The sequence below is a fragment of the Mustela putorius genome, unplaced genomic scaffold, assembly GCF_011764305.1.
Source record: "Mustela putorius furo isolate JIRA1106 unplaced genomic scaffold, ASM1176430v1.1 tig00537227_pilon_pilon_pilon, whole genome shotgun sequence".
NCBI classification, from domain to species: domain Eukaryota; kingdom Metazoa; phylum Chordata; class Mammalia; order Carnivora; family Mustelidae; genus Mustela; species Mustela putorius.
The window spans coordinates 7447893-7474593 of NW_025422368.1; the positions used below are offsets into that span (position 1 = coordinate 7447893).

The window sequence follows — 26701 nt, forward strand, 5'->3', positions numbered from 1 at the left end:
TTCAGGTTGTTGATTCAGGTTGCTGATAACAGGATACCCTAGCTTAGTCCAGACAGGCATGAGGAAGCCAACTGAATCACTAGTGATTAAATCAAGATGTTTTTTCATAGAGCTCTACTCTCTTCTTCTAGAGTTTCTAGTTTCTCAGATGATCGCCTACTCTCTCTCTCTCTCAATGTCTCCCCCACTACACACACACAAATTTTCTCCGTGTCTTAATTCAAATTTGGTAGTTGTATCCTAATTTATAATGTATGCATAAACTTCATTTCCCAATACTCCTTTCCACCTCTCCCCACCCCCTTGTTTAACCAGATGCCTCACCATTTTTCAAAACAGGTATGCCTTCCATGGTGCCTGGATCATCCATAGCATGTAGAGACTTCAAGTTGTCTGTCTCAGGTGGTGGCTTTTGTATGAGCATGCTGGAAGTTGAAGCTTCCCCAGCTGAGAAGCAATATCGCCAGGTTACCCTCAAGGCGGGATTCAGGGAAGGGAATGCTACTTATTCTCATTCATTTCCTCTGTAACTCTTAGCTGTCCAGGGCCTTTTCCCCCATGATCCAATGAAAAATTACAGAAATCATGACTTTTCTCAACAACTATCTTACCGTTAAAAAGGTTCTGTTCTTTTGACATAAAAGAGAGAAAAGCAGAACATGTCATTAGCTACCTTGAGACTATGGTAGAATAGAAAACCATTTCTCTTTGGGACTCTATCTTATAGATTTTATTGTCAATTACAGTCGTAACAAGGACTTTGAGAGATGAGTCCAGAAAGGGATTCACAAAGCACAGAGAAATCAAATACCAGCTCATGTGCTATAAGTCTTGTTCTTCCTCAACTCCCAGGTCTGTGTTTTTTATCTGCCTGGGCCTATTCCCACATATGAGCCCCAAATCTCACCTGATATATTGTATTCTTAAAAAAGAGCTCAGAGACAGCTATTTTACTATATTAGGGATGGAATAAAGTCAGTTGGCCCCTAACACCTACATTAGACTAGTACGCTTCACATCCTATATTCAAACTCCCTGCAAGAGAAGCCATCCCTCACTGGAGTATGACCGGGAGACAATGGTACCTGTGCGCTGAGGAGGCCTGACTAACCCACGAGACTGAATCACACACATGAAAAATTTCAGATGAAATTCCTCTTTCCGCATGGCTGTCTCCTAGAAATAGAGATGGAGTTAAGCCATATGAACAGAACCCTGGAATGGTTAAGTTGGAAAAACAGACATGGATCAGGTACGCCCACTACTGAAGGCCTTAGGACATGACAAAATAAAGTATCAGTATATGAAGAGATACAAAGAATCTCCTTTTATATATTTGACAGGGCAAGATCGCCTGAATTCAACAAGCATCTCCTTTTCCCCAGAGCAGGTAAAAGGCTAGGGCATCCAGAGGTTCCCCTTATTTAAGTCTGAGCTCAGACTTCCGAGGTCTGGAGGGCCTACTCAGAAGCATTTCTCCAAGACTTCTGGAAAGGGCCTGGGTCCAGAAGTCACGTTGAAGGACTTGGCAAAAAGCCTGAATGAAAAAAACCCATTTCTTCCCATTATTTTCTTTTTGAAAGTGGAGCACCGATTACATGTTAATCCATTCAGTCACAGGAACACCACCACGGCCATTTAGTTCTTCAGAGGGCCGACACCTGGGTCCTTTTCTATTCTTACTGGGAACAGTAGATCTCTGGTGGACCCCCAATAGCTTTCCTCACACCTCTGCCCATGTCTCAAACGCCTCCATAGTTCTGCAAGGTTCTACACGTTTCCGGAGTCTAACCTCGGCTAATCCTAAAACGCTTCCACTCCCGCCCCCAATGGCAATCAAGCATGATGTGATGTGAAGAACACAGGACTGCAAGTTAAGAAACTTTTTCCCTGTTCCCAGATCTGCCGAGCAATTTATAACTCTGGGAAATGACTTCACGTCCCTGAAACTTAGTGTAAAGTATTTCCCACAACCACTACAAGCATCAGCGTTCCGTGATTCTCAATAAAACACGATACAGAGCTCGATTCAGCCCTCGGGACTGCATCTGTCAAGCCGGCTACAAGTTCCCGCCGGTGGAGGGAGGGCCACAGCGAAAAGCTGCCATGGAAACCAGAGCGAAAGCAAAAATCGCCGAGCGGAACCAGAAGACCGCGCGCAAAGGGATCGAGGGAACAGAAAAAAGCGAAGGACGACGGGTACACTAACAGTAATCCGAGAACGGGAACGAGAAAAACCCCACGCTGAAAAGGGAAGAGGGAAATTAATGAGTTCAGCCTTAGATGGTCCTTGAGCTTCTCAGGCCTGGCCACACTGCGCAGGCGTTCTCCGGTTCCTCAACTCTGCTCTTTGACCTTCCGCCCCACCCCCTCGCCCCTCCGCAGCCACCGGGAGGCTCTTCCGGTGTTGTGGAGGCTGTTCCGGTTCGCGGCGGTTCCCGGGTTTTGCGTTCCGCGCCCGGCCGGAAACCCCTTCGCATAGCAGCCGGTTCCGGTTCGGTGAGTGGCGGCGGGAAGCTGGGGGAGGGGTGGGGATGGAGGGAGCCTGGGCCGGGAGGCAGTGCCGGTCCGGGCCCAGCAGCCTGGGCTGGGCTGGGCGGAAGCGGGGAGGGCGGTGGGGACGGCGCTTTTTCCTCTGCCCCGCCCCCTGGGACCACCTCCCCTCCCCCCTGCTCTCCACCGGCCGCGCTCTGGCTGGCGGCCGTTAGTTAGGCTTCCCGAGGCCGTTCCTTCAGTCCCCTTTCTCCTGGGTCGAGGAGGGGCCGTCTCCCTGCCGGTACCGCGGGCCCGGTCTCAGCGCCCGGCGCTGCTTGTGGGGAAGAGGCCGGTGGGGATTTCGGGGCTTTCCCGCCCGGGCAGGGTCTCTCCTGTCAAGCGAAAGCTGATTTCACCGGGAAGCTCAGCTTTCTGTTAACACCTGCTTCTCCCGCCTTTCTTGAGACCCGAATGGTGTTTCTCGACTACTTCTGCGTCTCACGTAAACATTTCTCCAACTCTTTCACTCTGTGGTATCTCCCTGAGGTGTGATCTCGCTAGTGCCACCACCAGAGAGACACGGCTGGACCCTCCTGCCCAGGTTATGAAAAGCCCCTCCACCGCCACGGTTTGCTTACCTGGCTCATGGCCTGGTCATTCCCTTGAACCGTCTCTTTCTCGGTTGTACCCTAACGTGGTCTCTCTGGATATATGCCCGGCTTCTCTTGAGCTTGGTGATTTCTGTTTATCGGTGCCTCTGCAGTGTTTTCACTATCTTGTTGGCAATAACTCACTCCTTTATCACTTTCGAGTCAGCCTTTTTAAGGTCATTTCACTTCACATTTGGTACACTCGTTTGGGGGGGAGTGTTGATGCTTGTGAGGTGTATGTAAAGCCTTATGTAGGCTACCACCTTTTATATTTAGGGTCTTTGTTCTAATCGGATTTTCTGAATGGAGTAGGTCACATTATCTCCTAAATCTTTATCCTTTGTAGAGATAATTTGTGTGAAGCCCTCGTGTTGAACGATAGATGGCACTGAATTTGAAATGACAGTGGCAGTGAAGCCTTACGCATCTCTTAAGCATGATCCCACAACCTTCTTCCAATTTAGAGATCCCGTTTTCCCTTTCGTCCCAATTTTGGAAGACTCATTTCGTGTTTATTTTGAGAAGTCCCCTTCATTTTTGCCCGATTGCAATTAATTATCCCTGCTGCAAACATGGTCTTCATGTCCCCCCGTCGGATGAGTTAAATCTGGAGGGAGCACGTGGATTAAAAAACAGGTTCTGCCACTTCAGGCTAAGGTGATGTAACTCTTGACTACCGCTTTGAAAGTCTTTCCTTTTCTTTACCTGACTCCCACGCCTCTTGCCAATGCACCAGCTTTATTTTCTTGCTATAAGTATCTGTTGATGGATCTGGTTTCTCCCAGGAGACAGTGTTTCAGCAGCAGGGACCAGTTGTTACTCGTCTTTGTATCCCTAGTACCACGTACGGAACTGGTGCACAGTAAATGTTTGTGTACTAAAGCAGTTGAATGCTTAGTGTTTTAAGGTGTTCAAGTGTTAAGGTGTTGAGAGTCTGATTGGGAGAGGTTACATGTAAAAGTTTGAGAAACAAAAACAAATACGTGATAATATACTGCAAACTTACATATATCCACAGTTCAGAGTAGGGTGATTCACAAGATCACTTCCACACCCTTCTCATATCATAAATTATCCTAACCACATTTGGTCCTGGATAAAGCTAATTGCGCTCCTCAATACATACTTTCTAGTAACTTCATGGTAACTGTAAACATTCTCTTTTATAACCACCTTTGTCTGTAAGCTTATACATGTTTTGTTCTACTTGTTACATTCTGTTACCATCAAGACTTTGCCATCTTTTTTTTTTTTCTTTCAGATCTCCTGTTACTTTTGTGTTCAGCTGTTAAGTTGATTTCACCTGAATGCCTGTAACAGCTTGTATTCTTTTAGTAAGTTGATGACCAGTGTGAACTAGGAAATGTTATTAGAATACTTTTCTTGAAAGGGAAAAGTTCTTAGGCTTGTGAGAATTTGGTGGCATCAAAGTTTCTAGATCCAGAATTTCATGGTGAATCTTGGAGTAAAATATCTCTTCTAATGTAAATGCAAAAGGCAAAAAGAAAGTAACATAAGCACACTGAAGAAAGTGGATGTATTTGTATTAAAATGTAAACGTGGGGCTTTAAATATTAAACTTATTAAACAGTGTCGATCCCCCCAGGACCACCCCCAAGAGGTGAATTTTATCTTGACAAAGTATATGAATCCTTGAATGAAGATATGTTAAAGGATACCACGTTTTGTGGTGTTTGCTAAAGGCACATTTTCTTGGGAGTTAGGATATCCTGGATTTTTATCTTCCCTTTTCCCCATCTATGTGATTTCAGGCAAGTCATTTAACCTCTCTGGACATAGTCTCCAAAATTCTTTAATTTCTTGCTTGCTTCCCTCTTTACCTCTATCTTAGTAATGCAAAAGAAGTAACATGGGGATTGTTGAACTGGGCACCAAGCTTTTAAATTGGCATTTTCCTTAAATCAACAAAAAAGACTAGTGATGACACTTATGAAATAGCCAAAAGAGTGAAATGTGAGAAAGCCACTCCTAGTTTGTTGGTTGATAGGATTTTTTCCCTTAACGGGGAACCCAGGGAATTAATTATTTAAAAAGGAGGAAGGGGATAGAATAACCTGGAGAATTTCCAAATAGAAGCCTTTTGTTAGGTTGAACATTTGGGAAACATACTTGAAGCCTAAATATAAGGCTTAAGTTATTTGGGAATCCTCCCCAGCAAGACTGGGTATCAAATGATTACTCTGCTTAGTCTGTAACTGTGCCAGGAAAAGCTCAAGCAGGCTTCCTTTATGTGGGCACTTCCTTGCGACCATATGGATTACCTAATAGCATCATCCAGTCTCCTTAGTAGATTGAAGCCTTGATATTGCTAAAGTGGATTGATAAAGTTGGTAACAAACCGAAGTTGATGAGGGCTCAATCTTTTTAAAAATATGGTAAGGGTGCCTGGATGGCTCAGTGGGTTAAGCTTCTGCCTTTGGCTCAGGTCACGGTCTCAGGGTCCCGGGATCGAGCCCCGCATCAGGCTCTCTGCTCAGGGGGGAGCCTGCTCTCCCCCACCGCCCCCCACCCCCTGCCTGCCTCCCTGCCTACTTGTGATCTCTCTCTCTGTGAAATAAAATCTTTAAATAGTTTATGGTAATGATATTATGAATATAGTAAGTGTGACTCTTACCATTCCTAATCTCCTCTTCCAAGAAGCATGTGTGCCAAGGGTATGTTTATTAACCTAGTTCCAAGCAGGCTTTTAAATTCCTTTTTCTGGGGAAAATTAGATACATCAGAGGAGAAAATAATTTCATGTAGGCAAAGGGACTTTGGTTTGTAACAGTTTGATTAATGATGGGAGAGAAAGTACTTTAGTACAACTGGGAAGTATATCTTGATTGTTCTGAGAATATCAGTAGCTATCTATATTTGGCTGCTGACTAAAACATATGGAAGAAAAGTCTAATAGGACCACCGTAAGATCTGTCTTGTTTATTAAACAGTTTAGCGTGGGGTATTAGAGCCATGGATTGCAAAGAATTTCTTGGTTGTAATTTCAGTGCAGTCACTGACTAACTTTATGATCCTATGCAAATTAATCTCCAAAGGGTTGGTACTCTCAACTTCTTGCTGTAATAGTCTGTGATTCTGTGGATAGTCCATAATTGCTTTTTAATATAGCTCAAGGTTCAGAAATGTTTGGAATTGCCTTGGCTCGTTTTAGTTCCCATTCTCTTCCCATCAAGTCATCTCTCCTCACCACCTTATATTTTTCTCTACTGAGAACAAAAATGTGAGTGGCTGAGCCACACTGTGTGTGGCTTCCTGTTCTATAATTATATGAAGGGGGTGCTTCAGTATGTAACATTTCTGTTTTCTGTCTTTTATAGGACTTTGTATCTTGCTAAAGTCAGTGATGTGAAAAGATCTGACATGGGTAAGTCTGACTATGAAATAATAATCAGTCCTTTTAGCTACCCTGATTAGTTAAGCTGAATCGAAAGACAGGTTTGTTTTGTTTTATTTTGTTTTGTTTTAACATTTTTGGTATTTGCATCTTTGTGCTTAATAATCTTCAAGGAGGTCTCAACCTAATTATGTAATAGATGTAACACCAGGCATTTTTCTTTTGGTTGAGACATTGTTTATAGCATCTTTTGGAAGCATTTTCTGGTTCATTGTATTGAAAAAGCCAGAAACACACTAACATTTATTATGTGCCAGGCCCTGTTCTGAGTATTTAGAATACATTAATTCATTTAATTTTTTACAAGTGTCTTACACGGTGCCTAATATTAACAAGGAAATGGGGGCACAGAGGTTAAGAAACAACCAGAACTGATAGAGCCAGAATTTAAACTCAGGCAGCCTGGTTCCAGAGTCCTTATTCTTTCATACTATGTTATACCAACTTCCATATGATAAATAACTTGATTAAGGTAGATTTTAAATTTCATTTAGCTAGTAGCATTGAAAATTAATTGTGATTACAATAGTTTGTTTATAGTTTATACTGTTTATATTTATAGTTTATACTATACGCTGTTTATAGTTCATTATATCTGTAAAGCGATCAATACAGGATCAGGACTAGTAGCCAATATGGAATAGGTTGAACAATTTTTACAGTTAGATCTTATAACATTCCATGTGCTCCTTTTAAAGTCACATTAGTCTTTTCTCTTCTGTTTTTTGCTTTTGCGTAGTCTACCTTCTCTCTCCCCCGGTCATTTGTTTCACTTTTCTCTAATCGTTAATGTCATTGTAAGTCACCTGAGTTCTGTCACTCTTATCTGTTACTATTCTAGCTCTTTTATATTAACAAAGGTCTCAAAAGTGGTTATAAAATAAGGTTCTGCCATAGCATTACAGTAATGGAGCTGATATCTGTTTAGAGCCATATGAATAAATGGTACTTTTTACCGAAAAAAGTTCAGGTGGATTCATTTTTAAAGCACCTTTTTGAGTTAGATACAGGAAAGAAACTGTTAACAGTGTTTGTTTCTGAATGGTGACATTTTTTTTCCCTTTTCTTTAATAGTGAAATTTTTTTCTACAGTTAAAACATTCAAAGTTTTTTTAGGGAAAATTTCATTTTTTAAAAAAACTTTGAGTTAAGGGTTTTTTTTTTAATACTTGCACAAGTTTTGAACTATTTGGTAGATAGATGATCTCCGTTAATTCCGAATGAGCCAATTTCTGCACATGGGCCTCTTTTTGACAGTGACATTTTGAGATTTCTGGCCAATAGTTCTGAAAGAGGGATTTTATTTGATTATAGAGGTGTTCTTTGGGAGTCATTTTTATTAGGTGAACTGATTTATTCCTAGAAAAGTAGTTATTGAAGAATTATGTGACTTGAATTAATTTGGATTCTTTCCCCCAGATGATATTGCTGATAGGATGAGGATGGATGCTGGAGAAGTAACTTTAGTGAACCACAACTCCATATTCAAAACCCATCTCCTGGCCCAAACAGGTTTTCCAGAGGACCAGCTTTCATTTTCTGACCATCAGGTGAGGAATAATTTTCTTCCTTTAGTTGATGAATTACTTTGGCTTAAGTTTTCATCTGATGTAATTTAAATGGCACACTCAAAAGGACAAACATTATAAACTTTTTAGAATCAATATTTCTGGTGTTTTGAATTCTTTTTAATATATTAAATTTAAGACAAGAACTAGGCTATGTATGAGTTTTTTGAGAATAGTATCTTTTAGAAAACTTTTTATTATTTCTGTGCATATTAGAATTACCAAAGCACAGGTCAGTGTCCTTTTCAACTAGAGTCTTAAAATTGTTGAGCATTAAGTGGGGGGAAATATGTCAATATACAGAAGCTCTGAGATTTCCCTATGTTATAAAATGTAATTTCTCAAAGGACCAGCATCAACAGTATCCCTTGGGAGCTTGTTAGAAATGCAGAATCCCAGGCTTTACCCCAGACCTACTGAATTAGAATGTACGGTTTTAAAAATTTCCAGCTGCTGAATAGAAATACCACATGATTCAATCATTTTTCTACTGGGTACTTACCCAAAGAAAATGAAAACACTAAATCAAAAAGATATATGCACCCCTAGTTTATTGCAGCAATATTTACAATAGCCAAAACATGGAAGCAACCCAAACATCCACTGACAGATGAATGGGTAAGGAAGATGTGGTATACGTATACACATATCATGCAGCCATAGAAGGGATGAGATCTTGCCATTTGTGACAGTATTCATAGACCTAGAGAGTATTATGCTAAGTGAAATAAGACTATGAAAGACAGATATCTTATGATTTCACTAATACGTGGAATCTAAAGAACAAAACAAATAAATAACAGAATTTGATCTGTAAATACAGAGAACAAAACTGATGGTTGTGGGGAGAGGGTGGAGAAAAGTAGGAAAGGTGAGTGGGAGGTACAGGCTTCCAGTTATGGAATGAATAAGTCACAGAAATAAAAGGCACAGCATAGGGAATCTGGTGTGACAGACGGTAGCTACATTTGTGGTGAGGATTGCGTAACATATAGAAAAGTTGGATCACTATGTTGTACACCTGAAACTGTAACATTGTGTGTCAGCTATGCTGAAATGAAAACATTTTTTAAAAAAAGAAAGAAAAGTCCCCAGCTAGTTTATTTGCACTTTAAAGTTTGAGGAGCATTAATAAAGCAGCCTTTCTCAGTAGGAAAGCCATGACTAATATAGATGAGACATTTCTTTACTGTGTGAATCTCTCCCAAGCAAAGCAGAATGTTTAGCATTGTTGGCCCTTGGGCACTAAATTACCTGTAATATCTGCCTCCAATAATCATTTTTGGTAACTGAATATATAGTCCCACATTTCCAGATTGGTATTTGGGGTACAGCCTCACCCCTGATTAAGAACTTCTGTATAAAGTTATCAAAAGGTTAAAACCAGGTTCATTTGTCACCCTCTTTGATAGATGATACAGCTGGCTTTCAGAACAGGATATACCATGTGCATGTCTACCTTTTAATGAGCATTCTTTGAATTGAGTTGTATAACAGATACTTTGCCTGTTTTTCCCCTTGAAGCCTCAGTCATTTCATTAGATTGTCTATGCGTTTTCCTTTCTTATTAGTATGTAGGGTTTTTTATAATATATAAAAATATAATTATATAGAATTCTGAAATACATCATAATCTTGTTTAATGATATTTTCCAAGCGTAAGTTTTTATTCCATTTTATTGTGAAAAATGTGATTTAAGAAAAATCTTTTGCTTTGTTTAGATTTTACCTTCCAGGGAAGGAAATTTGGACCGATCTTATACATGTTCTACAAGAAGTACGGCTTATAATCCAAATTATTATTCAGGTATGACATATTACTTGGAGTCACAGCATTTGTACCATTCAGATTTCTTCCTAGCAAATTGTCTGTGTTTACCATCTCTAGAGTGAAAACATTGTCAAAAGCAAAATGGTATTTTCTCCACTAAAACATCACTGTGTGTGTTGACGGGGGGAGGAGGTTACTATAGTACTTTACTGACCTAGTCTCAACCACTTATATTTAATGGAAAAGTTTTTTTTTGTGGGGGGGAGTCCATTTTTTTTACTTGTTCATTATGTCATTGTGAAAAGCAGTACAGCTTTGGTTTGGCTTTTTTTGTTTTGTTTTATTTTGAAGATATGTGTCTACGATGTACAGGATATGTGTTTTATATTGACATAAAGCACAGAGTAAGCCATTTCTGTTCTGCTTGAAACCATGAATCCTGACAAATTATTTCTATCCAAGCTTGTCCCTCCATCAGGGCAGGAAATGTTAATTACATGTTTCTGTCTAGCACCTGCCACAGCCATGCTTGCATATTCAGGGGCTTGCCTGTTCAGCTTGTGATCCATGGCAGAAGTCAGCATTCTCTAGGCTATTCCTAGTCCCTGGCCTGCCCGACTTTCCATCTGACCCTTTCCTAAGGTTAGGACCCCCAGTGATCTTCTGGCTCTGTCTTGGGGAAACTAAGAGGTTTTTATTGGTTAGCTTCCTGGCAGTACGACCCAGGAAGATTATAGTGCCTTCCTATGTCTTATCACTCCTCATGCTTCAGTCTCCTCACCTTCCCACATATATGGAAATATTAGTAATACTGTTGAACCTGCCCTAATGGGATTTTTATAAGGATAAACTGAGGTGATAAATATGAAATGCAAATAATAATTATTGTTATTTGGCTTCCTCAGGATTCTTTGTCAGCAAGATGAGATCTCCTCCCCTAAAAAGACGTTAGTATGATGATCTTTTAGATTTATATTATACTTAAATGTCATTTAGGTGGGCGGTACTTTACCCTGGGCTCTGAATTTCCTCTCTTGGTATGGGAAATGGTCTCTGCAAAGTATGTGCATAGTTTGTATAGGAAAATCAGTTAACTGGCTCTGAAAATAACTCTGCCATCATTAACTATTGGAAAGGCCTTTCTGATGAGCAGAGAGTCTGACATCTGGTTAGATAGTTCATTATTAATCTTAGGGAAATGACATTTGAGTGGATAATGAAACAAGATCATTAATATTTCCACTTGAACTCAGGTTGTTTATTTATAATTTCATATGTTGATTTACCATTGGATAGAATATTTGCTTTTAGTTTAAAATAATTGCTGAATAATAAACAATTATGTAGAGAAAATTATACTCAGATTCTGCTAACCATAACCCTCAATTCTGTGGCCTTATCCATGTGTACATACATGATACACATCGTATGATTCAATACATACCATCTTTTTTGTCCAATATTTTAATTTTTAGTTTTCCATTTATATGTTATTCTTCGTGTCTACCTTTTTCTGTTGATTTCTAATAATCCATGGAATTGATATGCACATTTACAGTGCTTTATGTGCAAATTGAAAATCCAAAAAGCTCTGAAAACCAGAAATTCTTTTCATAATTCATTTGGCATCCAAACTGACCTGACCTGAATTCATTCCTTGGCAAAACCCACATGAACTGACATGAAGCTATTTATATTTTTGTCTTCTATTTGTTTCTGTAAATATGAGTATTTATATATTTCACCGCAGATGTATCAATGTGTTTGATTACAGGATGCAGCTTCAAATTATACCTTGAAGTGTTACATAATATATACCAGGTTATCTTTCTAAAACTCCAAAAATTTTAAATTCAGAAATGCAGTGGGATCTAGGGGACTACGATTTAGGATAATGGTCCCATGCCTTTATTTGCTTCATTATTTTCTCTGTAGGTTAGGTCCTCTTCACGCTATTTTTAGCTATTGTAAGTAATAAGAACATTTGTATGTATAGCCTTTTTTCTTTAAAATGTTATTACAAAAAAAAGTAAAATTTCATTACACCCTTAATATTCATAAAGGATATATCCGAGATCATCTCAGAACTTTATGTTCTTGACTGGTATATTTGACCAGATTCTTGGCTTTCTACTGAATTAGATGACTCTTGAGAGTTACATTTTTCCTATGTTTGTCCTCATCTTGTAAGTTGATCCCTGCACCAAAATCTTACATGGAAGTTTTGCCTCTCATTTGAAGGCCATTTTTTAGGAAAAGGAAAAAAATTACTTCATAACAGTGTATATGTGATGATGAATAGTGAATAGCAACAGTGAATAACAAAGCCATATTGAAATGCGGATGCTGAGCTATTAGAGTCATTTTCTAAGTTACAGCCTGAAGCAGAGGATTTAGATTTGTGCCTCCACCAAATTTCATCTCATCCCTGACCAAACAAATGTACGGATGTGTCACAGAGTTCCAGGATTGCTCTCTGATAATCAGATTTTAAATCTCTGAAGGCCAATGGTTTAAATACTTTTTTCTTAAAGTCTTTAATTTAAATCTACTTTTTAGTGTATATTTTTCTTAACTTCATTCCTTTGCCACATCCATTCTAATTGATTGTAAATCCTGCAGAATTGTGTCTCCTTTGTATGTCTTCTTTTCCTATAATCCCCACATTGATTTTCTGTGGTCAGTCACTTTGAGCTTCACTGCTTGATTGGGCAAGATGGGGTCTCCAGTTTACCTGCCTTAGTCTTCTCATTCTGTCTTGGTATTTGTCTCCTTTCTTGCTATTCTCTTTTCTCCAAGGTGAAAACAATCATGGGAAAGCCCCAAACTTTAGAATCTAGGGTCTGGAGCTTACTTACGATTTCCTGTTTTACTGCATCTGCTGCCTCTCTGTATCAAGTTTTTCAAAAATCTGCTTCTTAATCCACTTAAAATTAGACTAATATAAAAAATATTTTTAGAGAAAATACAGCTCTTTTACTTTAATAATTTACTGCTGGTTAGCCTTTAAGACATCTTGATTTTATTTTCAATTTATTAACAATTGAAAATTGAAATATTTTAAACACTAAACAGAAAAGTAGATTAAGATGAAAAACAATTTTGCTTATGCTTAGAATCATTATCATCATCTTATCTTTGGAAAATATGTTAAATTAGGTTGCCAGACAGGCATTTAGTAGATGATTTAAAGCATCCTGCTATTTATAAAACTAAACCTGAAAGTTAACAGGAGCAACTGATGATGCTTACTTTCATTATAAGTAATTGCCTGACATACTTTTTTTTTTTAATTTAAAACTTATTTCATTGTGTCCATAAAACTATTGCCTGTCCTTGTAGAAGATTTGTAGAGACCGGTAGGAAAATACCCATCATTCTCTTTTTGGAGCACAGCCAAAATTAAACTTTTGGTGTATTTCCTTATAGTTTTGTGTGTGCATAGGTGCACGTATTAAGTAATCTTATTTGTGGCGTTTGTAATCTGATTTCTTAATGTTAACAGAATAGGAAGTTAAATCATCACTTAAAAAATAGTGTCTACAGCCCCATTTGGGTTCCTCTCCAGCTCTGCTTGATTACGTCAGTAGTAGAAGACCATTGATTGCTTTCATTGAGTGGGGGTGGAATCACCTTGTTCTGGTTAAACAGAAAGGCTGCCTGATCCTGTGCTTTTCCCTTACATTTAAAAGCTGAAGCCTTTGTGAAATGCCATTGAGGTAGCTACTCTGACTTATCCTTGGTCTCAAATTTCACACTTATCAGGGTAATTTTGCCTTTTTGGCGACATTCCTCAAGCAGACATTTCTAGTTAGATCATTCCCTAATCCTATTTTAGCAAGAAAGTGTAAGAGACATATTTCTACTATTATAACTTTGCATTTAAAGATTAAAATGTTCTGGTCCTTTAATGATACTCATTTTTTTTTTATTAGCCTTATGTTCTCTCCTTAAAGTAATAGTAATAGATGCTAAGCATAGATACTGATTGCAAATGTACAAGGTTATAATTCATTTTAAAAGTATATTTAATTGTTAGATTCATCCAGTGGTTAATCAACTGGTACTAATACCACCCCTGAATGTTCTTTTTTCCTGTCTTATTTATCCTAAATTCCGATAATCCTGATTCAAAAACCCCACAAAAAACAAACAAAACAAACCCAAGTACTAAGCTTCTTTTTGTCAGCTGCTGTTTTTTTGGATACCAAATCAAAAGCTACATTAAATATTTTAAATAATATTGCGAAGAGTTCTGTAGTCATATGGTTTGAAAATGTTAGCATTAGGCAAAAATTCAGGAAGTAGAGAATTATCATTCTCATTTTTTTACTGGTGCTCCTCAGAGTTCCATAACCTGACATCCAAAGTTATTTTGAAGGTGCTGTTTTAAATTGTCTGATCCTGCTGATAGGGAGAGGTGGATTTAGAAAGTATTCTATTCCTGGGGCACCTGGGTGGCTCAGTTGGTTGAGCATCCAACTCTTGATCTCAGTTCAGGTCTTGATCTCAGGCTCGTGAGTGTGAGCCCACATTGGGCTCCTTGCTGGGCATGGAGCCTACATAAAAAGAAAGAAAAAAAGAAATTATTCTATTCCTAGCTGAAATTTCAAGAGACTTTTTCTTACCCCAGTTGGTAAGCCACAAGTCAGAAGATTCAAATAATAAATAATCCTCACTTAGCCTGAGTGCAGTAATAAGCATCGGAGGGAGTATTGATATTTTTGATGATTATGACATTAAGTGACCTGAAGGTTAGCATACCAGATGCATATGATGGGTCATTCCTGCCATAAGCCAGCCAGAATAAGCAGCAGTGAGGTTATCTCTGTTCTGAGAGAGAGCCCCCCTGCCCTCCTCCGAGTCCTGAACATGGTAATTAAAAGCAAGAAAGTGACAGGAGCTGCTTTTTAAGCGATAACTGTTGTTCATTTGAATTACAATTCTTCTTGGCCCTCCACCTGCTTTCTTACTGGTCTGGCCTACCTTCTTTCAGGCCCAGGCCTGGGAGTGCTTGCAAGATATAGTTGGGGTAAAATGTTGACTTTTGGTGGACACCACGGAGTCACATTGATGCAGATAAGGCACATGGCTGTGGCAGGATTCAGCTCCTTCATCAATTTTCAGGTTAGTATGGCTGAATCAATTATAGTTTGTAGAAGTTCCCTTACTGCAGACTTTACTGGCAGTTGAGACTGGGATCTTTCTTCCATGAGAGACATGGTGCTTTACCACATTACTTTGGAATACAATGTTGGACATGGTTGCAGTCATATGGAAAACTACTACTGTAGATATTTGTCTAATTATTCAAACTTTTATTCTTTTAGACAACCCTTCCTCAGACAGTTTTCTTGGCTCAGGAGACTTAAGAACCTTTGGCCAGAGTGCAAATGGCCAGTGGAGAAATTCCACTCCAGCATCAGGTTCAACTTCACAAAAATCAAGAAATAGCCGAAGTCTTTACCTCGAAACCCGAAAGACCTCAAGGTAGGTATTCTGGCCTCCTAGTTAACAAGCCTTTCCTCTAATATGAGAGAAAATGGCCATAACATAGTTGTTTACATTGGTATTTTATTTTATTTTATTTTATTTTATTTTATTTTATTTTATTTTATGCAATACGGTGGTTTTATTAAAGCATAGGGACAGAACCCATGGGCAGAACGAACTGCTGCCCCAGAATTGTGGGGAGCAACTCAACATTGGCATTTTATTGTTTGTTTGATTTTTTTAGGATTTTATTTATTTACTTGACAGAGAGATAGAAAACACAAGTAGGCAGAGCTGCAGGCAGAGACCTGCAGGCAGATGCAAGCAAGCTCTCCACTGAGCAGGGAGCCTAGCATGGGGCTCGATCCCAGGACCCTGGGATCATGACCTGACCTGAAGGCAGATGCTTAACCAGCTGAGCCACCTAGGGGCCCCAATGTTGGCATTTTAAAGGAGTAACACTGTTTCTGAACTTTAAACTGTGAAAATATGGACAAATCCATTTTAAACCTTCAACTTTTAATTTACCTGGTGCTGAGTTTTGGTGACAGCCAAAGTTTCTCATTAGAGGAGAGTTTGGAGGGAAATCTTGGTGCATATGAGTATTATTCCAAAATTTTGAATCTTAAAGTGGAAATAGTTCAGTTTTTACAACTTCAGTAGCAAAGAAATCAGTACATTTTATAGGCTCTCCCATGAGCAGAGACCTGGCTTAAACCAAAGAAGTTCTGTATCTTATGGCCTTAGTCAATTGGACCTAAACTTCTTTTCTTCGAAAACAGAATTACAAAGAGCTTCTTCCTTTTTAGCCCAATGTCTTAAGGGCTGCCTATTCCCTCACCAAGCTTATACTGATCATTAAAGACAGATGAAGTTTGGCTTAGAAACTTCTCCCTCAGGAACTTTATTAGTAAAATATTTCTTTTTTAAAATATTATTTATGACTTCTTAAATTTTACTGTGATGGTGGATTTTAGGAATGTGGGGTCATTTAATTTCCTGCTTAGGCTAAGCTTTCTGGTGTTGATAGAAACCAATGAGATGACTTTTTTATTTTGTGATTATTAGCACATGGACTTTGGAAATGTGTCAGTACTCCCAGGGCTGGTCTTCCCCACTTAATATATTTTTAAATTACACAAGAATTCATTAATGCATTCATATTGTAAAAGTTAAAAGGTTGCCATTAAAACTAAAGATGCTTGACCATTCCTCACAATCTTATTCCCCTCCCCTTTGTGTGTTTCCTTCCAAACCTTTCCCTATAATATAATAATAGAAACAAATACATGTGCTTTATAAAAAATAAAATGTAAAAACGTCATTTCCACCAGTGAGAGATCACCTCTGTAATATCCAGTACATATCTTTTCAGATATTTTTCTCTGCATTTACATGCATTTTTTTCAATGTTTTAGTTACTGCTTTTAAGTCTCTTAAATCTAGAACAGCCCCTTTTTCTTTTCTTTTCTTTTTTTTTTTTTTAAAGATTTTTATTTATTTATTTATTTGACAGAGAGAAATTACAAGTACACTGAGAGGCAGGCAGAGAGAGAAGGAAGCAAGCTCCCTGCTGAGCAGAGAGCCCGATGCGGGACTTGATCCCAGGACCCTGAGATCATGACCTGAGCCGAAGGCAGCGGCTCAACCCACTGAGCCACCCAGGCGCCCCAGCCCCTTTTTCTTATGACATGACTTTTTCTGCCTGTTTCACCTTTTGGGTTTGATAGGTTTCTTCCTCATAGTATTATTTTGTCATCTCTCCTCTGTATTTTTTTTTTGTAAACTAGATCTTTGTCTTGAATAAAAGCTAGTGCTTTGTTATATCACATTAGAAAATCTACAAATCTGTTTCTCCTTATCAGTGATACTGGATTGACCTCTGGATTAGGGAGATAACAATGTGGTCCTCTTGTACACTTAGTTTTTTTTTCCCCCTTGTGATGACTAGAATGTAATCTAAATGATGTTACTTGGGCAATTTTATTCATGACCAATTTCACATCAGCCTTATAGTTACTCATATCAATTGATAATCCTTACCTGATAATTTTTTAAAATTAAGGTGAGATTGACATACATTATATTAGCTTTAGGTATATAACATAATGATTCAATATTTGTATATATTGCAAAATGACCTCAGTAAGTCTAGTTAACATCTGTTGTCATGTGTAGTTATAAAATAGTTTTTTCTTCTGATGAGAACTTTTAAGACCTATTCTCTTAACAACTTATAAATAAGCAATACAGTATTATTTTTTTAAAGATTTTAGTTAGTTATTTGATAGAGGGAGATATCATAAGAAGGCAGAGAGGCAGGTGGGGGTGGGGGAGCAGGTTCCCTGCTGAGCAGAGAGCCCAATGTGGGGCTCGATCCCAGGACCCTGACTGAGATCATGACCTGAGCTGAAGGCGGAGACTTAACTCACTGAGCCATCCAGGCACCCCAGTATTATTAATTGTAGTCATCATTTTATACATTACATTTCCAGGACTTACTTATTTTATATTTTGAAGTTGGTGCCTTTTAACCTTCTTTGACCTATTAATAGTTTTATTAGAGTTACTGAAATAGTACTTTTCCAGTGTTAACCATTTCTTCTGTATTTGTTTTCATTCTGCTTTGAAGGGGAGGGGTTTTTTCCATATTAGGTAGAGTTGTTTGGTTACCCTGATGGGATACCCTTCCCATCTACTGGGAAGACAAGTGATAGGATTAGCTCTTCTTTTTTCATAACCAGTTTTTCAAAGTAGGTGTCTTTTTTGGTCTTTTTTTCTTTTAATAGCCACTTCATGTGCTTCAGATGAGGTTTTCTGTTCTTCTTTAGTGTCATTCCAGATTCAGTGTGTTCCTGTCCACTAGAATCATTACTCTTTTAATGTTCACATTCTCACAGCTTTGGCCACCAGGAGCTCCTTCAGGCTCACTGCTGTCTGGCCCAATCTCTTTAATTGTAGGTAGCATACTTGCTTTCTGGCATTGCAAGATACCCTCCCACTGGTTTTTGTTTAGAAGGAAGACTTTTGCATTAAACACACATGCACTCTAGAAAGCAGCAATGCAAAAGGCATTGCGGGGAATTCATTAGATCTTCACCAAATTATAGTGCCCTTGCCTTCTTTTTGTAGCAGCATCCACCCATCCTAAGGAAGTAAGCCTGGAATTCTGACTCCTTGATTCCTTCTCCACTCTAACATACATAGAAACCATTGTAATTTGTAGAGATACAGAGCATTTAAGTGATTTTAAGTTTATTTTAATTCCAGTTAACATACAGCATTATATTAGTTTCAGGTGTACAATATAGTGATTCAATACTTACACATATCTTCCCCCCTGCTCATTAAAACGGTACACTCCTTAATCCCCATCACCTGTTTCACCTCTCTCTCCTATCCACCTCTTCTCTGGTAGCCATTAGTTTGTTCTGTATAATTAAGAGTCTGTTTCTTGATTTGTCTCTCTCTTTTTTTTTCCCCTTTTGAGAGAGCATATATGTACTTTTTAATTTTTTTTACACCTAGTCTGATTTCATTTGGAACCAGACCAAAAGTACTGACTTAAAGAGTTGCTTCCATAATTTGGCTTAGTTGGCTGTGTATCTCTGTTTTGCATCCTCAACCAGAAAGAAAAGAAAAAGAGAAAAATCAGTATGCTGAGAGCAAGTAGCTCATCCTTGCAGGGCAATAACAGATGAAAAAGACCACATAGAAAGAACTTTAAATTATTAATCTAGTCTTAGAGATAAGACAGGGTTTTAAGTTCACAAAAGTATTTTTCCTGCCAGTTTTTTCCCCATTCTTTGGGGGGCACAAACAATTTAAAGAAGCAAAAACAAAATTCTCCTTCAGAGGAGGTAAATGGGCCAGAAGAATTGAGAGAGTGATGTAACCTAGGAGAAAGCCTTCTGGTTGTTTTTAATGAAGGAAGGGAGCCATCTGTTGGTTTTTTAAGGAAATTTTAAAAGTCAGTTTAAAAGCTTCATTGAAAGGCTTCAGCTTTATCCATCTTTGCATATTTAATCTTAAAGTAAGTCCCTCCAAAGGACTGGGGGAGGAGGCAAGTAAATAGAAAGTGCAGCAAGTACTTGCTTTGAAGGGCAAGTGAATAGAAAGTGTATGTTAGATCCTTCAGACCCAGATTTTCTAAAGAAATCTAATGTGATAAACTTGTTGTCATAATGCACAGGTCTTTGGTTCCTGACCAAAGGAACTGTAAAGCCAAGAAATACAATTTTAGGTGTTTGATAATTACAGTATGGCAGAATCTGATGGAGCAATCTATGGATCATTTCTTGTATATTTCCCTCAAATGGTACATCCCTCATTCTACTGGTGTTGGTTTTGTTGACACTTTGGTTGTTTTTGTTATTTCTTGGAAGTAAAAATCACTAGGTTTGATTTTCTTATTCTTTTCTTACAAACTCTGGTTTTTGTGTGTGTGTGTGTGTGTGTGTTTTGTTTTTTTTTTTAGTGGATTATCAAACACTTTTACGGGAAAGTCAAACCATCACTGCCATGTGTCTGCATATGAAAAATCTTTTCCTATTAAGCCTGTTCCAAGTCCATCTTGGAGTGGTTCATGTCGTCGAAACCTTTTGAGCCCCAAGAAAATGCAGAGGCGACATGTTAGTACAGCAGAAGAGGTAAGGAAAACCTGCAACAAAGGCTGCTAAAGGTTAGAATCTTTCCCTGTCCCTAGCCATTCATTCCCTCTGATGTAGATGTTTATTAACCATTCCATTTACTTAATCCTTTCTGTGCCTTTTCTTTCTTAATTTTTTGAGTGCTGTCATCTGTGCTAAAGAAATTAGAGATTTTAGCAGGACTTCATCATTTCTCTTACTGCTTTCAATTCTTGTTAAAGAGCAGACTTAATTTTCAGTATTTTCTAAATTACTTCTCATACATCAAACTATCTCTGTTCTTTTGGACCCTTCCTCAACTTGTGTTTCTTGTGACAAAACTGTTAACTTGCTGGATTTGGTAAAATACTGGCCCTTATTTCTTATTAGGACAATTTTCCCTCACTATAAAAGGAAAATCAAGAAGCCAGCTAAATAATTTATGTCCCTTCATTATGAGTAAGAATATCTTTGAGATCATAGATATTCCCTCAAAGAAAGATATTTTGTTGACACTTTGGTTGTTATATGCATAAACCTAAAGGAAAAAACCTAAAGGAAAAAAAGATGAATTCTGTAAATATAATATGGCATATAATTTATGTGGCAGAGAATGTGCTCATATCTGTTAAATATTTATTACGCATCTAGTCAGCTTTGGACTGCTTGCTATGAGGATACAAATAAATAACAATACTTTACAGTTATGTAGCCTATAGAGTTTCCAGTATGCTTTTCACATGTATTATTATGTTGAATCATTTTAATCCTGTGAAATAGGTAGAGATGAGGTAATACCCACATTTTAAACACATTAGGAGAGTGGAGGTCAGAGGTCACACAGCTAGTAAAAGACCTGGCTATTCTACAGCCCAGGTCTTCAGGAGTCTAGTCTGGTATGCTTCCTGTTATACAACACAGTGGTGTGTTTCCAGCCCGTTGGAGCTTACAGATTGGAGAGTCAAGAATACAGCATTTCATGCTAAATAATTAATTTCATAATGAAGATCTTTTAAGTGGCAAAACGTGATTATTTGTGACATGGTTAGTGAAAATCTTATACATTCTGTTTGTTTTTATGTTTGTATTGAATCTGAAAAATTAAGCAGAGGGTGACAGAACTAGTAAATCATATTTAGTAGAGAAAGGGTAGAGAAGAAACTGGCAGCAGTTGCCTTTGGTGATGAGAACTGAGCAACAGTTATAAAAGTGAGATTTATTTTTTACTTTTGTACTACTAAATTTAGTACCATGTATGTGTTAGTTATTACTTAAATATTTTTAGATTACTGGGGTTGTGCTTCTGCTGGAGCCTAGGCAGCCTGCAGGCTACAGAGAGACTTGTGGGGAAGAAGACGGCAGCAGTGTGGTGGCTGGATATTGTCCCCCAAGCCTCCCCTACCTCCCATGGCTGCCGCTGAGATCATGGCATCCTTAAGATTATCTGTGTTTGTTGTAAGCCCACCATTCACCCACTAGCCAAGCAGTCCTTTGAACCACTCAGCCCCTCCTCTTTTCACTTCTACCTCCACCTGAGGACTTGGGCCAGCTAGATTATATTCAGCCCTCCCAGCCCCAGGCTGGCCCACTAAAGGACATGAAACTGGAGTTCCCCTTCCTTCTACAGTGCCAAGAAAATGGCAGGGACTGAACCTATCCCACGCAACAAGAGATGCAGAAAATTTGGAGTCAACCAGTTGTTTGTAGGTCTATATTCTGCTATGAAAAGTGACTCGCTTTTAGTACAGAAATACCACATTACCCATATAATACTAGTAAGACAAAATATAGGACCAAACTTTATTAAATCAGAGTATCAACAGATTATTTAGATATTTAGTCTCAGATAGTATGGATAATCTAGATTAAAACAAAATACCCCCCCCACCCGGAAATAAAGAATTTACTGGTGGGGAGCTCACAAAGTGGAAGAAAAGTTACTTTCCATGGAAATACTGAGATCTCCAAGGGAGAAGCAGTTGCTTATGTTAAAGAAGGAAAGTTAAGTATTGATTTTACTGCTGGATTTATCACTTTCAGGAATCTAAATCTATAAAAATAACATGATGTTGTTACCACTTTACTGTTCAGCCTTACAACAGGAGTTTAAAGAGAATAAAGAAGAATTTGGAAATAAGTAAGTGGTGACTGGACCACCACTTGGCTAATGGCTGATTTAAGGACATCATTAAAGAACTGTACTATCAAATAGGGTAACCACTAGTCCTGTGCACTACTTATAATAGTTCAGTTAAAATAAGATAAAGATTTTGTTTTTCAGTCACACTAGCCATATTTCAAGTACACATATTGCTAGTGGCTACCATATCAGACATATTGCTAGTGGCTACCGTATTGGACAGTACAGATATAGAATATCTCTAATATAACTAACACTGTTTAGAGGATATGGATTTCTGATTGGGAAAGAGAAAATACTAGGGATTTTTAAAATGTAAAACAGTAAAAACTCAAAGTTTCTTTTCATATATATGTTGTTTCCAGGCATGCTTCTCTGCAACATATTGAACAACATTTTAAGATGTTGGACTTCCTTAATAGATGACACTGGTGGTTTTAGTCTTTAAAAACAAAACCAAACAAACTTTACAATTTTGTTATAACCAAGAATTTTGGGCTTAAAAACAGAAAGTTGTTGAACTATGCACTTTGGATAATTGAAATTTATGTTAATTGTATAATTGTATAAAGCTATTACTTAAAACAGAATCAAAGGAGATTTATGAAGTTATTTGAGTAATTTATATTGAAAGGTTTTATTGTTCTCTGTTAGATTTTTATAATTTTACAGACAGTTTTATGGAGACTCTTAACAAGCATCTAAGTGCAAGAATCTGCCACATTTTTTAAAAAATAGAATTCAGCACCTTATTTACCTTTATGTGGTTTTAAACTTTCCTTGTCCTTTATTATGTTTAAAACATAATATTAGCCAATTTCTTTTACTTTAACATATTATCCACTTATTACTTCCTTTCCTCTTAATTTCCTAATTTGCTTATTCAGTAGAAATAGCTTAATAAGTAATGTATAGAGAAAGATGTTTTCTTTTACTTTTTAGTACCAGATGCTCCAAAAAAGAATTGTGTTTCAAGTTTGAAGAGACTTACCTTTTTGCATGTTCTTTTGGTAAAGCCAAATGTTATATATGTTCTTGAGAGAGTTGCAGGACTATCTTTTCTTTGCCTGAAATAGCAGTTAAGTTCTTGTGACCTTTAAATTGTCATGTAGGACAGTGAAAAATTCTTAACCTTTTTTCTGTAATTTCTTTTTTAGACTATAGTTGAAACTGAAAGTATGAGGCTTCAAGAGACCTCAGATAATTATTCGGAATACAGAACATCTCTTCCTGTTTATTTTATGGTGTCTAATGACTATGAGGCTGTTCCGGTTTAGACAGAGGCTTTTCTTTGAAAAGATGGAGAAAATGATCTGTGGGTGACTTATGTATGTTTAATTGATTTAAAAAAAATCAGTTCATTACCTTGAATCAATCTAGATTTATGATAATGTACTTTAGCTGAGTCAATGGCACGTTGGTTCTTCGTGTTTTATTTAGAAGTATAAACATTTATTATTTATTTATTTATTTATTCAACAGACAGAGATCACAAGTAGGCAGAGAGGCAGGTAGAGAGGGAAGGGGAAGCAGGCTCCCCCCACTGACCAGAGAGCCCAATGCGGGGCTCCATCCCAGGACCCTGGGATCATGACCTGAGCTGAAGGCAGAGGCTTTAACCCACTGAGCCACCCAGGCGCCCCTAAAAATTTATTCTAAGAAACTGTATTGCTATGTGATGTGAGGGAGGAGAGAAGTGTTTTTAACTTTTTACAGTTGAAGTCTGTAGGGTACCACAGGCAAAGATCCTTTCTATGTCACTGTTCTCAGTGTGTTTGTGAAGTCTTCATGTGTTGGGGGTATTTCTTTACATTCCCTTGGTAGTCAAAGTAACCTCTTACACCAATTTCTCTGCTTTATTTTCCTCCCTATGATGTGATAATGTAGTCAAACCTTCTTAAAATTTAGTTTGGTAGGACAGTGGAAATGAACTACAATGATTGGTTAATTTAGAGTTAATTTCCACGACCCAGGTGGTATTACTCTTCTGATTTTCCGTCACTGCCTCCTGAAAACAATTTACTATTAAGCCCATTGTATTGTGGATTATGAATTAGGTTATTTGGTGTAGTGGGAATGTGGGATCAACTTTGGTGGTCGTTCAAAAATTTCAGTCGTTAAAGTGCCAGGTAACACAGCTTTCCTGTATGTAGATCACTATGGAGTTGGCTGGCAGTCTCTTACAATCTAATAATCTGTAATGATGCTTCATTCTTCAGACTGTCTACCTAAAGAACCTTTATTACAGCAAATTTAGGTTTTAATAAAAAGGCATTTATTTTAATTACAGCTTTAAAAAAGTTTTTTTAGATTTTTTTATTATTATCCATTTGAGACAGATACAGAGACAGAGAACATATGCACGCATGAAGGGGGAGAGGGACAGGGAGAAGCAGACTTCCCATTGAGCAGAGAGCCTGACATGGGGCTCGATCCCAAGACCTGAAGATCATGACCTGAGCCGAAGGCAGAGGCTTAACCATCTGAGCCACCCAGACACCCCTTAATTACAGCTTTTAAATTTATCTCCCAGATACTCATGGCCTCCCCAGTACAACAGCCAAAACCTACAGATTTGGTGATTGATAATAATGTATACCTGCTAACCATTATCACTTTTGTGCTCTTACTGAAGTGCCTGTCCAATACTGTAGACCGTTTCTTCACAAACAATAGGAAAAAGGACTGCTGTCATCTTAAATACAGTATTAATGTATAAGGGATAAAATTAAGGAGTTTATTTTCTTCATATAGAAAATTGCAATTTGTTTTTTCTCTTTGGTCTGTTTTTCCCCCAAATGCTTAACTAATTCTACCTTATTACTCATCTATTCAAATTTAAGGATACCTCTTTTTCGTAAGGAGTTGTTATGCTTCACAGTTCAAGGTGAATCTTGTTAGATCAGTAACATAGTGACAATGTGATTGACAGTTACTATGTAGCAAACAGTGACCAAGAAGAAAAAAACTTAATGTCTGTTTGCCTTTGCATAGATAGTTGCTTAATTTCATTCTGCTTTGAACATGTATAACTGAATAAAATGCTTACGCACATTGAAATGTCATAGTGCAGGATGTAGCTAGCCCTGGCACAAAATATTAAAATTATTTCATGAAGATTAGTGGCTGTGTTAAACTGTATATAAGATTTTTTTTTTAAAGTATCAGGGCATACTTTGTAGTGAATGCAGCCCACTGCTTCTGGGGATCAGTATAGAATAGACGTTTTCCTATGGTTACAAGTCCATGTGTAATCTGGTTCTCTGCCAAGTAACCTCTCTTACTGCTCTGCTAATTCACACTGATGTCACTTTTCCTTTTTTTTTTTTTTTTAAAGATTTTATTTATTTGACAGAGACAGTGAGAGTCAGAACACAAGCAGGGGGAGTAGGAGAGGGAGAAGCAGGCTTCCCGCTGAGCAGGGAGCCTGATGCAGGACCAGATCCCAGGAGCCTGGGATCACAACCCAAGCTGAAGGTGGACGGTTAACAACTGAACCTCCCAGGCGCCCCATTACTTCACTTTTCCTTGAACACATTAAGCACATACCTGTCTCAGGGCCTTTGCGTTTGCTATCCTTCAACCTGGAATAGTCTTTTATAAATTTCTATGACATACCTCTTACCTTGATACAGGTTTCTGTTGAAATAACCACCTTTTTAAAGGGGTCTTACCTGTTCTTGCTCTTTCCTTTCCATCACTTTCTATTCCCTTTAATTTTTCATACTATCTGACTAATCTTGTTTACTGTTCCTTTTAAGTATAATGTAAATTCCACAAGGACAGGAATTTTATTTTATTTTATTCAGTATAGTATCTCTAGTGAGTGGTGCTTAGTAGGTATTCGAAGTCAATAAATGAATTCAGTACTGAGGCTTAGGAAGAAGAGTAAATTTGGAGATGGAAACCATCTCTGGAAAATACTTAAAAATTAGATAAAGTAGAAAACAGCAAGGTATCCCACTCTGATTTTGACTCTTCTGGTCACTTCCTTATAGTTTTTCTAGTAGATGTCAGGAATTGTAGGGTTTGTTGGAATCCTAATTGAGAGATCCTCAAATATTTTGTTTCTGGCATTCTATCATTTGACTCAAAAGTGATTGCCTACTGGCCTTCTGGTTTCTTATCCTAGAGCCTGTCTGCATTGTTATTTACATATGTGTCCCATAATTTTCCAAAGTATAGTATCTGGTATTTATTTCATTTAACTCTTCTTATAATTTTCTAGAATATCCCTAAGGATAATTCTTAATTATCTTGAGGGATTCTATCTGAACTTTGGCAGAACTTCTGGGAATCTAGATGCTGCTTTGAAAAAAAATCTTCTTCACTGGTTGTGTCTAAGATTTCTTTCTTTCTTTCTTTTTTCTTTTTTTTTTTTAATATAGACAGTCCAAGAAGAAGAAAGAGAGATTTACAGACAGCTGCTACAGATGGTCACAGGGAAACAGTTTTCTGTAGCAAAACCCACCACACACTTTCCTTTACACCTGTGAGTCACAGAAACATATTTCAAATGAATTTAATTCTCATTTTGTCATTTGATATTGAAACTATATTC

General features: G+C 37.8%; 2 protein-coding genes across 12 annotated transcripts in view; one reads left to right on the forward strand and one right to left on the reverse strand.

Annotated features, from left to right (window-relative positions):
- Positions 1-3240, reverse strand: part of PFKM (phosphofructokinase, muscle) — a 45355-nt gene extending 42115 nt beyond the window's left edge. For 2 of the 3 annotated variants that reach the window (XM_013063007.2, XM_004765635.3), the window contains exons 1-3: positions 2210-2309; positions 1086-1176; positions 325-447 (exon numbers count right to left, since the gene is read on the reverse strand). In XM_013063007.2, the coding sequence (XP_012918461.1) occupies positions 325-447; positions 1086-1167 (205 nt within the window). In that variant the 5' untranslated portion in view covers positions 1168-1176; positions 2210-2309. Of the gene's footprint in view, positions 1-324; positions 448-1085; positions 1177-2209; positions 2310-3113 lie in introns of those variants that run through there. The other variant, XM_004765637.3, reaches the window with a different exon arrangement.
- Positions 2387-26701, forward strand: part of SENP1 (SUMO specific peptidase 1) — a 53661-nt gene continuing 29346 nt past the window's right edge. For 3 of the 9 annotated variants that reach the window (XM_013063009.2, XM_045073320.1, XM_045073326.1), the window contains exons 1-8: positions 3330-3782; positions 6464-6510; positions 7960-8090; positions 9831-9915; positions 10785-10826; positions 15210-15369; positions 19850-20021; positions 26529-26632. In XM_013063009.2, the coding sequence (XP_012918463.1) occupies positions 3562-3782; positions 6464-6510; positions 7960-8090; positions 9831-9915; positions 10785-10826; positions 15210-15369; positions 19850-20021; positions 26529-26632 (962 nt within the window). In that variant the 5' untranslated portion in view covers positions 3330-3561. The other 6 variants (XM_013063010.2, XM_045073321.1, XM_045073324.1 and 3 more) reach the window with 5 other exon arrangements.